Source organism: Chrysochloris asiatica, unplaced genomic scaffold (assembly GCF_000296735.1).
Source record: "Chrysochloris asiatica unplaced genomic scaffold, ChrAsi1.0 scaffold00239, whole genome shotgun sequence".
In the NCBI taxonomy this organism is placed as follows: domain Eukaryota; kingdom Metazoa; phylum Chordata; class Mammalia; order Afrosoricida; family Chrysochloridae; genus Chrysochloris; species Chrysochloris asiatica.
Window position 1 is genome coordinate 1,374,194 of NW_006408757.1, and position 13,901 is coordinate 1,388,094.

At 39.2% G+C, this 13,901-nt stretch overlaps 1 protein-coding gene and 1 pseudogene across 1 annotated transcript in view; one reads left to right on the forward strand and one right to left on the reverse strand.

Moving 5' to 3' along the window:
- Nucleotides 1-13,901, reverse strand: part of PHKA1 (phosphorylase kinase, alpha 1 (muscle)) — a 436,562-nt gene that overhangs the window by 266,769 nt on the left and 155,892 nt on the right. The window contains exons 7-8 of the mRNA XM_006873408.1: nucleotides 11,404-11,502; nucleotides 10,293-10,439 (exon numbers count right to left, since the gene is read on the reverse strand). Coding sequence (XP_006873470.1) covers nucleotides 10,293-10,439; nucleotides 11,404-11,502 — 246 coding nt within the window. The remainder of the gene's footprint in view (nucleotides 1-10,292; nucleotides 10,440-11,403; nucleotides 11,503-13,901) is intronic.
- On the forward strand, nucleotides 11,680-13,277 carry LOC102829777 (annotated as a pseudogene).

The following is a 13,901-nucleotide window of genomic DNA, read 5'->3' on the forward strand; positions in this document are numbered from 1 at the left end:
GATGTATGATAGAATGAGTGTAAAGCTAATGTTCCCCCATGTAAACTATCACACAATAAAAGGAAAAAAAATCAAAAAACAATGCTGAGAGGACAATTTATAGTAATAAATGCACACATCCCAACAGAAGAAAGAACCACAATCAATACATTAGAACAACAGCTCCAACAATTAGAAACAGACCAGGAGTATAAACCTACAGTCACCAGAAGAAAAGAAATAATAAAGATTAGAACAGATATAAATAAGATAATAAAAAAAAAACCTATAGAAAGAATCAACAGGAAAAGAAGCTGGTTCATCAAAAGTATTAATAAAATCAACAAACCATTGGCAAACCTAACTAAATCAAAGAGGGAGAAGACACAAATAACACACATAAGAAACCCATATGGGTGATGCCACAACAGAACCAAGGGAAATAAAAAGGATAATAAAAGAATATGATGAAGAGTTGTACTCCAACAAATTTGAAAATTTAGAGGAGATGGATACATTTTTAGAAAAAAACAACCTACGTAAATGTACACAGAATGAAGTAGAAAACTTGAACAGACCTATAACAAAAGAAGAAATTGATAAGGTCATCAAGAAATTCCCAACCAAAGAAAGTCCAAGTCCAGATGGCTTCACAAGTTAATTTTATCAAACATTCAACAAAATTGTAAGCAATAGAATTCAACAACACATCAAAAAAATAATACATCATGACAAAGTGAGATCAAGGATGCAAGAATGGTTCAATATTAGAGAAACAATCAATGTAATCCACCATATACATTAAAAAAAAGAAAAGAACCACTTGATCATATCAATTGGTGCAGAAAAGGTGTCTGACAAAATCTAACAGCCATTCCTGATGAAAACGCTCAACACAGTAGGAATTGAAGGGAAATTCCTCAACATAATTAAGAGCATATAAACAAAACCAACAGCCAACATCATTCTCTCAATAGAGAGTAACTGAAAGTTTTCCCTTTGTGAACAGAAACCAGCTAAGGATGCCATTTATTACCACACCTATTCAACATTGAGATGGAAGTCTTAGACAGAGCTATAAGACAAGATAAGGAAATGAAAGGGATCAAAATTGGCAAAGAAGAAGTAAAACACTGTCTATTTGCATTTGATATGATCCTATACATAGAAAACCCCAAAGACTCAGCAAAACAAACTACTGGAACTCACTGGAAGATTCAGCAAAATGGCAGATCAATATACAAAAATCAGTCAAAATCCTTTGTGCTAATGACAGCACAGAAAAAGAAATTAGGAAAACAATACCATTTACAGTAGCCACCCAAAGGATGAAATATTTAGGAATAAATCTAACCAGAGAAACAAAAGACCTATACAAAGAAAACTACAAAACACTACTACAAGAAACCAACAAAGATTTACAAAAATGGAAGACCATGTTCGTAACCATGTTCCTGGTTAAAAAGACTCAACATTGTGAAAATTCAATACTACCAAAATCAATCTACATAAATAATGCAATCTCAATACAGATTCCACTGACATTCTTTAAAGAGATAGAAAAAACGATTATAAATTTTATATGGAAAGGAAAGAGACCCAGGATAAGAAAAGCACTGCTTAAGAAAAAGAATAAAGTTGGAAGCCTCTCACTCCCTGATTTCAAATTTTACTACATGGCTACAGTGGTCAAAATAGCTTGGTACTGGTACAAGGAAAGATCATAGATCAATGGAAAAGAATCAAGAATCCAGAAATTAATGCAGCCACATACAGCCAACTGATTTTTGACAAAACAGATGGCGCTGACAGAACTGGAAAACAATATGCAAAAGATTGAAACAAGACCTTTACCTTATACCTTATATAAAACCCAACTCAGCATGGATTAAAGACCTAAACATAAATCCCAGAACTATAAAAATCATCAATGAAAATTTAGGGACAAATTTAAGGGTTCTAATAAAGAAGTCCTGGTGTGGTGCTATGGGTTAAAGTGTTGGATGGCAAAGCCTGTTTGAACCATAAGGTTGGCAGTTCAAGCTCACCAGCTGCTCCTCAGAAACTGTATACAGGACAACATGGGTCAGAACTGACTCAACGGCACTTAGAAACAACAACAATAAAGGGCACAGATAGACTGTCAAACATTACAAAAATTGCATAAACAAAAGAAGACAAAATAGGTGATTGGGACATTCTAAAAATTAGAAACTTATGTGCATCAAAATATTTCACCAAAAGAGTCAAACAGGAACCCACAGAATGGTAAAAATATTTTTGCAATGACATCAGACTGGTGTCTAAAATCTATAGGAAACTACAAGACATCTACAAGAAAAAGACAAATAACCCAATTAAAAAATGGGCACAGGGAGAACAAACAAGATGGTGGATTGGGTAGAAGTGCAGTGAGGAGCTCCATCAGTAATAACACAGAATACCAAAACAAGCAGGCTCAGAGGATGTTATCAGAACTCTGAACCACATATAAAGGAATATTTAGAAGGTTGGAAGGCTTACAGTTAGGGGAATTTCTAGCAGAAGCTAAAAATCTATTGATTTTTAATCCAAGACACTAAGCTGCTCCCGGGCCACCATCTTAGGAGAGACCAAGTGGGGGAAAGATCAGAGCAGCCACAGATGCCTGACAGAACTGTGGAGATTAAGGTTGGATATTCTTTTTTTTTTTTTTAAATCTGTTCATTGGTCTCTCGCTTGTTGTTCATCTCCATTCTGGTGACTAGAGGTGGTGCCTGAGTGAGTGGAAACCCCACCCCCAACCCCGAAGGATTCTGCTACGCATAGGCATAGATCTCCTCAAAATGTAAAGTGACAGTTTACACTTAAAACCAAACGGGAGTACAAAATAGCCTCAGCTGGCCCTGAACTGTTTATCACTAGGAAAAAGGCCTGAACGGGGATTGTGGAGCGAAATTTTTGTTGTTAAATGCCATCGATTCAATTCCGACCCATAGCAACCCTGTATAGGATTTCCAAGGAGCAACTGATGAGCTTGAACCACAAACATTGCAGTTCAAATGACTTTACAGTCTGATGAATTAGCCCACAGCACCACACCAGGACTCCATGGAGTGGAATAAGCAGACTAAAAAGGAAATAGTCTGAAAATTAAATCCTGAGTTACATCACAATGACCAACAGTGACATCTTGAAATTTCTCAGGAAGAAGAGTGAAAAGGGAAGCCCATCTCCTGATCATGTCTACCTGGAGGCAATCAGAAAGCATAAAAAATACCAAAATACACACCCATCTAAGTTTTAAGACCACGGATAACTCCTGTGAATATGCCAAAACAAAAAACATACAAAAAAACAGAAACAGATGACCATATCTCATCAGAAATGATATAAAGTGACTGAGGCAAATGAGCTGGAAGTAGACCTACACTCGATACTGGAAGATGGTCAGGGTTTGGAAATGCCTGAGAAAGAATTCAGAGTTGATAAAAATAAGGAAGAAGTCGGTAAAGCACTACAGGAACAATAAAATAAGATAGATACAGCATTGGAAGTTCTGTGGATCGAGAACCAACAAGAACAGACAACAACCAGAGAATGACGTATGTGGCAGCATCACCCTGAACTCAATTCAAAATTCAAAAGCTACAGACAGAGGTTCAAGTGATTAATAATAGAATATAAAAAATGGATAATGCACTGAAAGGGCAATGGAGTAGAACTGAAGAGATAGAAGCCAGAACTAGTGAGTTAGAAGATAAATCTCTCAACACTACGAATATAGAAGAGCAAGCACAAAAAAGGATTAAAAAAATCTGAAGAAGATCTCTAAGATTCATGTTGGACAGCATGAAGAGGAATAACTTAAGCATTATTGGTATTCCAGAACAGGAAGAATCACACAAGTCCACAGAGGAGATAATAGAAGAGCTACTGGAAGAAACTTTCCCTAACATCCTGAAAAGCAAAAAGATAAGCATTCAAGAAACACAACGAACCCCAAGAAGGATAGACCAGAAAAGAAAATCATCAAGACATATAATAATCAAACTCTCCAAATTCAAAGATAAGGACAGAATCCTGAAAGCAGATAGGGGAAAGAGAAGTGTAACATACAAAGGCAAGCAAAATAGTTTAATCTCGGATCTCTCAACAGAAACCATGCAAGCAAGAAGGCAATGGGGAAGCATATATAAAACCCTGAAAGAAAAAAAACTTCCAACCAAGAATCCTCTACCCAGCAAAGTGGTCAATCAAATATGAAGGTGTAATCAAAACATTCCAGGACAAACAGAAGCTAAGGGATTTTGCCTACACCAACCCTGCTTTGAAAAATATCCTAAAGGAAGTTCTGTGGATCGAGAACCAACAAGAACAGACAACAACCAGAGAATGACGTATGTGGCAGCATCACCCTGAACTCAATTGACAAATGGACGAGTCAAGAACAGAATAAAATGATAAGAACAGAGGATCCGGGATGTCAGTCTATGATTAAACCAATTACAATGTGAAAGAAGGTAAACACAGAGGAACAGAGATCCAGGTGGTGAGAAGTTCAGGTAGATTACAGAATAAAATAGACTGTTTTAAATGGAGGGAAGAATTAATGGAATATAAGGTAACCACAACAGTGGGGTTGGGGTGGGGGGTTTAGTTCATGTGTTGGAGAGGGCAATACAAGAAGTGGGAGGAGGTGGAAAAACAAGATAGATAGTGGAACAACTGAGACAGGTTTGCATTGCCTAAGTGGGACAGAGGTAAATAGTGATGCATGCTCAACCTTGGAACAACAAGGCTCTGTGATAAAGGGATCTAGGCATAGTTTGAAGATGGGAAATACTACTACAATGCTTGACTGTCTTATGAATATTGGTTTTCTTTGTCTACTATTGTAAAATAGACACTTGAGTGGGATAGAAAAGAATGTCAGGAAATTTGATTACAGAAAACTTGTAAGCCCGTCTTCAGCCTATAACTGATTGGAATACCTAAACGGGGTTCTAGAACTTGCCCAGTGAAACAAGCCTCTTGCAAAGCCTTTGCAGAGTATAGCACCTTAAGTGGAATCCTGAGTCCCATCCAGAACCTTATGCGGTGGGACATTCCCACTAGCAAGGACAAGCAGACCAGCCTGGAACAACTAGAGCAACAGAAGATGCATCTTCAAAAAAGGTCATCCGGAAAAACCCAAAACAAAAATGTCAGCAAGATTGGCTACTACAAGAATAAGCGGGAAGCCATCAAAGCAAGCAATCAAGTTCTTTCAGGACAAATGCCCCTCTAAGACTGAAACTCAAAGGGAACACGAGAATAGGCATGTAAGCTTGCTGGCGACCGCATTGGTCTACTTGTCAGTGGAAAAGGGGGAAAGGCAGCAATGAAGAAATGGGCTGAGTTCAACCACAGTCCATTGACTCCCATTGACCTGGAGATGAGAGAGAAAATAGGATGGGCTGCTTGGTCTAAAGTGTGGTGAGACCTGGGGACACTTGAGCCCATGGACAATGACATAGCTACAGAGGACTAGAGCTCAGAGTGAAGCATCTAGCTGTTATGAAGTGAGGAAAATGCACAAGAACACCCAAACTTGCAGACAGTACCCATTTGACCTAGCCTCGCTGGTTTGATAATCAGAACTTGTCTAGAAGAAGATTACCAAAAAAAAAAAATCATAAAGGAAACAAGGGTAAACTGCTACAATTTGATGAACATGACATATTCATGGAGGCAGTAACTCTAAATACCAACAGAGAGGGAAAGAATCTTCATGTCATGTACCAGTGGTATCCCCTCTGTACACAGGGTAGATAGGGCTGGGCAACTTAGACATTGGCTACCTTAAATGAGGGGGTGATAAAGTCACGAAGTAACTGGCTTACATGTTTTCAAGAGGGTGTTTAGTTTAAGAGTGTGTGGGGGAAGAAAGAGTCCCCACTGAGTAGTTTTCATCTTGTCTAGATGGTTCTAGTGAAAAGAGACGGGGATAAGATTCATATGATTCAATAGTGAATAATTGCTATCATGACTAATTGCTACTGTTACAATTGTAAAGGTAGAAATTTTGTAACAAAAACAGGGGAGTGATTAATCTTACAATCCAGAAACAGAGGACCCTAGGACCATCAAGGAAGAAGAGCACAAGCAGAATGTGGTACCTTATCCAGAGAAGCAGCGACACCAGAGATTGAGGCAGAGATGGGGACATGGAGAGAGGGAGCAGCTGAGTACTGTAGATTCATGGGAAGAGAGGGACTAAGACCCTGTGGCCATGAGGCAGACTTGCAGAATGTGCCCTTTGGAGGTGTAAATTATTATATATGCTTGAGGGGTTTTTTTGTTTTTGTTTTTTTTTTAAAGCTAAAGTGAATACAGAGAAATACTGTTAACTGGTGGTACATGGAGGGGATTATAACCATTGTAATGAAACAAGGTGTATGATTTGTTGAATGTAAAATTGATGATCTGCCCTGTACACTTTCACTCAATCCACAATAAAAAACCTTTAAAAAAAAAATGGGCACAGAATATGAATAGATATTTCACCAAGGAAGACATTCAGGCAGTCAAAAACCATGAAGAAATGTTCATGATCATTAGCTATTAGAGAGGTGCAAATCAAAACAACAATGAGCTATCATCTCACACCAGAAATAACAGCAAAATTCAAGAAAGCAGAGGACAATAAATGTTGGTGAGGATGTGGAGAAACTGGGACACTCCTACACTGTGGGACTGTAAAATGGTTCAACCACTCTGGAAAACAGTAGGGAACTTCCTTGGAAAGTTAGAAATAGAAATACCTTATGATCCACCAATTCTTCTACTTGGTATATAACCACAAGAAATACAAACCAGAACATGAGTAGATATATGCACTCCAATGTTTATTGCAGCAGTATTCGTAATAGCAAAAAGATGGAGATAGCCTAAATGTACATCAATTGAAGAATGGATAAACAAACTTTGGTACCTACACACAATGGAATACTATGCTACCTTGAAGAATAACAATGAAGCTGCAAAACACTTCATAACATAGATGAACCTTGAGGACATTCAATCAACATAATATCCTTGAGGATATTATGTTGAGTGAAATTAGTCAGATATAAAAGGACAAATGTTTTATAAGACCATTGTTTTTTCTTTTAATATGATGTTCATATTAAAAGAAAAAAATTGTTTGTTACCGTGGGGGGTGGGGGGAGGCAGTAAGGCACAGATTGGGGGATAGTCACATCACAGCTCGGGTGATGGGGAGGGAAATATACAAGGAAAGGGAGGGCAATACACAAGAAGGGGGAGGGGTGGAAGAACAAGGAAGATAGGGGAACACTTGGGCAAGTTTCCATGGGCTATATGAGACAGAGGTTGTGATAAAAGAGTGGAGGCCTAGTCTGAATGTGTAAAAAACAGGAAATAATGTTAAGGTGCTTGACTGTCTTATGGATATTGGTTTCCCTTGCCTACTATTGTAAAATAGACATTTGAGTGGGATAGAAAGGAATATAGGGAAATACGATTACAGAAAGTATGTAAGCCCATCTTCAGACCATAACTTGCCCAGCAAAATAGCCTTCTTGTGAAACCTATGTAGAGTGTAGGGCCTGACGTGGAATCCTGAACCTCATCCACAACCTCATCCAGAATGAAGTGGGACATTCTCACTTCAAAAGACATGCAGACCAACCTGAAGGGGCCTGAGGAATAGAAGATACTTCTTAAAAGAAAGATCAGAATGGGCAAAAAAACCCAAAACCAAAACAAAACAGGCAGACTCGTTGGCTATTACAAGAATAAGCAAGCTATTCACCTTCAGGACAAACCCTCTTCCAAGACTGAAACTCAAAGGGAACACATGAGCAGACTTGTCAACTTGTTGGTGACCACGTTGGTCTACTTATAAAAAGAAGTTGGGGAAAAGCAATAAGGAAGACATAAGCTGAGTTCAACCATATTCCACAGACTCCTGTTGACCTTGAGATGAGAGAGAAAAGAGGAATAGCTGGTTGGTCTGAAATTTGGGGAGACTTGGGAACTCCTGAGCCCATGGCCACTTACCTAGCCACTGATGGCTCGAGCTGTAAATGAAGCAGCCAGATGATTTGAAGTAGAGAGAGATGAGCAAGAATATCCAAACTTGTACATAGTAACCTTTTGACCTAGCTTGGACGGCTTAATGATCAGAACTCAACTAGAGGAAGAGAAAGAAATTTGAAACAGGAAGCAAGTAAGTTGTAAATTGCTACAATTTAATGAACTTGACCTTTTCTTATGGACATAGTAGCTCAAATTATCAACTGAGAGGGAAGGAGTCTTCAAATCAAGGATTAACCCTATCCCCTCATTACACAGGGCTGATAGGGATGGGCAACTTTGACACTGGTTACGTCAAATGAGGTGGGGTGCTATAAAAGCATGAAGTGGCTGGCTTACAAGTTTTCAAGAGCGAATTTAGTTTTAGAGTGTGCGGGGAAAGGTAGAATCCCCACTGAATAGTTTTCATCTTGTCTAGATGGGTCTGGTGAAAGGAGATGGGGCTAGCAGTTTTTTTATTCAATAGTGAATAATTGTTATCATGACTAATTGCGATTGTCACAACTGTAAAGGTAGAAGATGTGTAACAAAAAGGGAGGGGGAGGTAGCTAATCTTATATTCCAGGAACTGAATCCCAACCAGAGAAGCAGCAACACAAGAGAAGGAGGCAGAGGTGATGGCATGGAGAGATAGTGCAGCTGAGGACTCATGGAGAGATAGTGCAGCTGAGGACTCATGGAAAAAAAAAGGTGTGTGTTCGTCGGCAAGAGGCTGGCTTATAAAATGTACCCTTTGGTTGTTTAAATGATTATATATCCCTGCGTGGTTTTGTGTACATAAAAAAAAGGACTAGAGGCAAATATTGTTAACTGATGGTACATAGAGGGGATTGTAATCATTGCAAAACTGATGTCTGCCATATATACATATCATTCAATTCACAATAATAGCTTTAAGAAAAACAAAAACAAATAACTTCCTCTAGTCTAATAAAGTGCTTTAAAACCAAATGCGTATATATGTGTGTGTTGTACATCTTAAGCCTTTGGTTATAATCCCATTTGGGAATGGGTTTTATTTGTTTTATTAATGAAGCAATATCAGTGTAGTTTGTATCTTAAGTTGAATCTATTTTGAGATATAAAACAGCAGACTGAGCAAGCAACCAAACTAACAAGCAGGATGGGGGAAAACATATGCCTATATGAGGTGTCCAAGGAATCAAGAAACAGAAATTAAAAAGAGACAAGGATTTTCTCCAAGAGCAACCAGAGAGAAAGCCTTCCCCTAGAACCAGCACCCTGAATTCAGACTTCTAGCTTCCTAAACTGTGAGGGGAGTCCTGGTGTGGCACTGTAGGATAAGCACTGGACGGCTAACCAAAAGGTCAGTGGTTCAAACTCATTAGCCATTCCTTAGAAAACCTATACAGGGTCGCTACGAGTCAGAACTGACTTGATGACACATAACTGCTGTTAAGTTGTTACAACCACAAAACTGTGAGATAGTAAATTACCATTTTTTAAAATAACCACTTGTATTTCTATTTTAAAACAGCACTAGATAGCTAAGATAGTTTCTACAAACATTTGCATTCAGATTTTTGTGTGAACATAAGTTTTCATTTTTATAGTATGGTTACCTTGGAGTAAGATTGTTGGGTTAAATTGTAGGTATGACCCACAATCTTAGTCCTGGTGTGGCACCGCTGAATAACCACTCCACCTCAAGGTCGGTTTGAACTGCAAGGTCAGCAGTTCAAACTCAACAGCCGCTCCTTGGCAACCCTATACAGAGTTTCTATGTTGTTGTTAAGTGCTGTTGAGTCGATTCTAACCCATAGTGACTCTGTACAGGGTTTCTGAGGCTGTAAATCTTTATGGGAGCAGAAAGCCTCATCTTTTTCCAGCAGAACAGCTGGTAGTTTCGAACTGCTGACCTTAAGATTCGAAGACCAATTCGTAACCACTACGCTACAGAGCTCCTTAGGGTTGCTATGAGTCGGTATAAACTCGATGGCGCTTAACAACAACATGGTAGGTATATATGCAAATTTGTAAGAAACTGCCAAACTATTTTCTAAAGTGACTGTACTATTTTACATCCTTACCAGCAATGACTGTAAACACTTTAACACGTTTTAAGATAGGTTTTTAAAAAGAAACTGGTTATAAAAGAATAACTAAAAATGGTAACACTTTCTTTAAATCATTGTCACAGTCCATGCTCAAAGCCCCCAAGTTTCCCTTTAAAGTCATAGTCCTACAGAAGAGAAAAGCAGTAAGTATACCTGAAGCTTGGTGATGATCTCCTGTTTTGTAAGCTCCACCAAACGGTTGTCCTCTACAGCAAAGGCTGGGAAAGAAATAACTGAAAGTAGACTAGCATCAACTTCTTTTGATGTTGAAGCTCGCGGGAGTATTGAATTCAGAATAGACTAAGAGAAAAGAAATCATGTAGTACATTAATAAATACACTGGGATTGTAAAATTAACAATTCCATTAAAAAAAACCTATATGGAAAAAGATCATTTGGAAGGAGACATACACATTATTTCATAGCAAAAGCATTGAAAACTAGCTGTTTGTATTAATCATCTTAAGTGTACTTGCAGTGGTTCCCTACCCTGATTCTTAAACAGCTGCTAATAGGTAACCCTAAATCATGTTGCTTGGCACTGTGGGTTAATGTACTGGACTGCAAGGTCGGTTTGAACTGCAAGGTCAGTTGTTCAAGCTCACCAGCTGCTATTCAGAAACCATATACAGAGTTGGAACTGACTCATGGCACTTGACAACAACATGAAGCATAACATTAAGAGAACATGGAACGATGGTGAAGGTTCAGCTCCTGACACATACATCTTTGTGGTTTTAAAATTAGACGGTGAGTTTATAGTCCCTAGAACACTTAGTATCTTGAATCAGAGTTTAAAGAAAAGGAGAAAATTTATCACATTAATGATAGAGTAATCCTAAACAAACTGAAGATATATGCTATCATTTAAATAGACTAATCTTCAAATATCTAATCTTAGAATCAACCAGAGACAAGAGAATGTGTTAGAACTACTATCAAGAAAAGCACTGTACATATATCATCTTGAATTTTCTTTCTTTATTTAGAAACTCAGGAAGACAGACTGTTATATTGCAATGTAAGATTCCGTATACTGGTGGGATACCTTTATAACATCAGGTTAGAAGACAGGATTATAATCTATTTTATAACCCATGGTATATCTGGGTTTATCTCAACATAGAATATTGATATTTTAAAAATGGTAATAAATCGGGTGTTATACTCTTATTCAGGTCTTCTTTATCTAAATTCCATGCTAAGTATGAGTCTGAATAAGAATAAAATTTGATATAACATAGACATTCCATTATTCTCTTACCTGGCAGTGTTGTACTTCATCAGTCAAGACATGGATAACTGATTGGGGCCCACCTTCCACACCAAACAGGTCCAGCTCATCTAATGCCTCCAGGGCTGCCTGTGACAAACAAAGAAAGAAAGGATAACTTCTCCCTGTACCCCAGAATATCATCAAAGCATATGCTACTTCTAAGTATGTTTAACAGGGGAAAAAATGCAGTAACATTACTTTCCCCCCAGGGATCTCTGAGATTTTCTTTATATCCCTTATTACCCCAGAAATGGAGTTCATATGATGGAGATTGTAACACTATCAAGTTAAGCACCAATCAATTTGAATCATCTCACAGATGAATTTATTGTAAACTACTATTTTGACAGTAGAACACCAGGAAAGATATCAACATTTAAGAAAACCTAGAAATTGTATGACTATAAGATATTATTGTAACAAGATATTATTGCCACATAGCTGAGTTTCCATAGAAAAATGAATGGCCTAGAGAGAAGACGGTCCCCTCTCTGGGCCTGGCCATCTTGTGGAAAGAGCTGAAGCAGGCGCTCTTGACTCGGCCCGACCCACTGCAATCTGTGGAGGAACGCGCCCAGAGCCACCATCATGCCTGGGCACTAACATACAAGAAGACTTCGGCTGCAACGTCACCAACAGATTCGACCAGTTATTTGACAATAAACCGGATCCCTTGGAGGTGTTAAAGGCAGCAGAGAACAAGAAAAACGAAGCTGGTGGAGACGGAATTGGGGGTCCGGGGACGGCAGGCAAACAGCTGCATAAAGAGTACCAGAAAGACGGTAAGAACCCACTGCCCCCCAATGTTGGCGTGGCTGACAAGAAAGAAGAGATGCAGCTGCCTGTGGCACTTAAGAAAGAAGGAATAAGATGTGTTGGAAGAAGACCTGATCAACAACTTCAGGGTGAAGGAAAAACAAATGATAGACGACCAGAAAGGCGACCACCTTGGGAAAGGCTATTTGAAAAATCACTTGAAGGAAAGGGTGAAGGTCAGTTGATAGACCAATTATTGACTGGCCTATTCAAGGCGGTGGACGTGGAATGGGAGGAGGAGACGGATTTGATTCCCGTGACAAACGTGAATTTGATAGGCATAGATAAGGAACTCTGTTAGAATAGTGGTTGCGAATTGAGCTGCAAACCACAAGTCAGCAGTTCGACACTACCAGCTGTTCCATGGGAGAAAGATGAGGCTTTCTGCTCCTGTAAAGATTTTTACAGCCTCGGAAACCCAGTACAGGGTTTCTGTGAGTCGAAACCGACTACACGGGCACACAGCCACCACCACCAGTAGAAGTGATATATCTGGTGTGAAACATGAAGACAAATTTGGAGGTAGCAGATCTCACAAGTGGGGAACTGTCAAAGATGAATTAACTGACTTGGATCAATCAAATGTGACTGAGGAAACACTTGAAGGTGAAGAACATCCAGTGGCTGACACTGATAATAAGGAGAATGAAGGTGAAGAGGTAAAGGAAGAGGGTCCAAAAGAGATGACTTTGGATGAATGGAAGGTTATTGAAAATAAACACCAGGCAAAAGTAGAATTTAATATCCGAAAACCAAATGAAGGTGCTGATGGACAGTGGAAGAAGGGATTTGTTCTTCATAAGTCAGAGTGAAGAGGCTCACGCTGAAGATTCAGTTATGGACCATCATTTCCGGAAGCCAGCAAATGATATAAAGTCTCAGCTGGAGATTAACTTTGGAGACCTTGGCCACCCAGGACATGGTGGCAGGGGAGGAAGAGGTGGATGTGAGTGTTGCCGTGTTCCAATCATGGCAGCAGGACTCACAAATCAAGTGCTTCTGCTCCTGATGTAGATGACCCAGGGGCATTCCCAGTTCTGGCTTAACTGGATATGCCATAAGACAAACCTGGTTCCTTTGTGGACCCTCCTCTCTGAGGCTTTGCATGCTTAAGGATCCCAAACAATTAAGAAATTAAAAAAACAAAAAAGAAAAAAAAACAGTCATTCATAACATTCACACCTAAAGACTGAATTTTATCTGTTTTGAAAATGAACTTCTACTGCTACACAGAAGTAACAAATATGGTTGTTGTTGTCAGGTGCCATAGAGTCGGAACCAACTCATAGCGACCCCATGCACAGCAGAACGAAACAATGTCCGATCCTGGGTCAACCTCACTACCACTGCCACACTCAATGCCATTAATGATGCCACCTGGCTGATTCATCTCATTGGGGGGTCTTCCTCTTTTTCTCTGACCCTCCATCTTACCCGCATGACATCCTTCTACAGCGACTGTTCCCTCCTGACAATATGTCCAAAGTATGAGAGATGAAACTTAGTCATCCTGGCCTCTAAGGAGCACTCTGGCTGCACTTCTTCCAAAACAGATCTATAGTTCTTTTGGCAGTCCAGGGCACTTTTAGTATTCTCCTCCAACACCACAATTCAAAGGCATCGATTCTTCTACAATCTTCCTTATTCACTGTCCAGCTTTCACATCCATA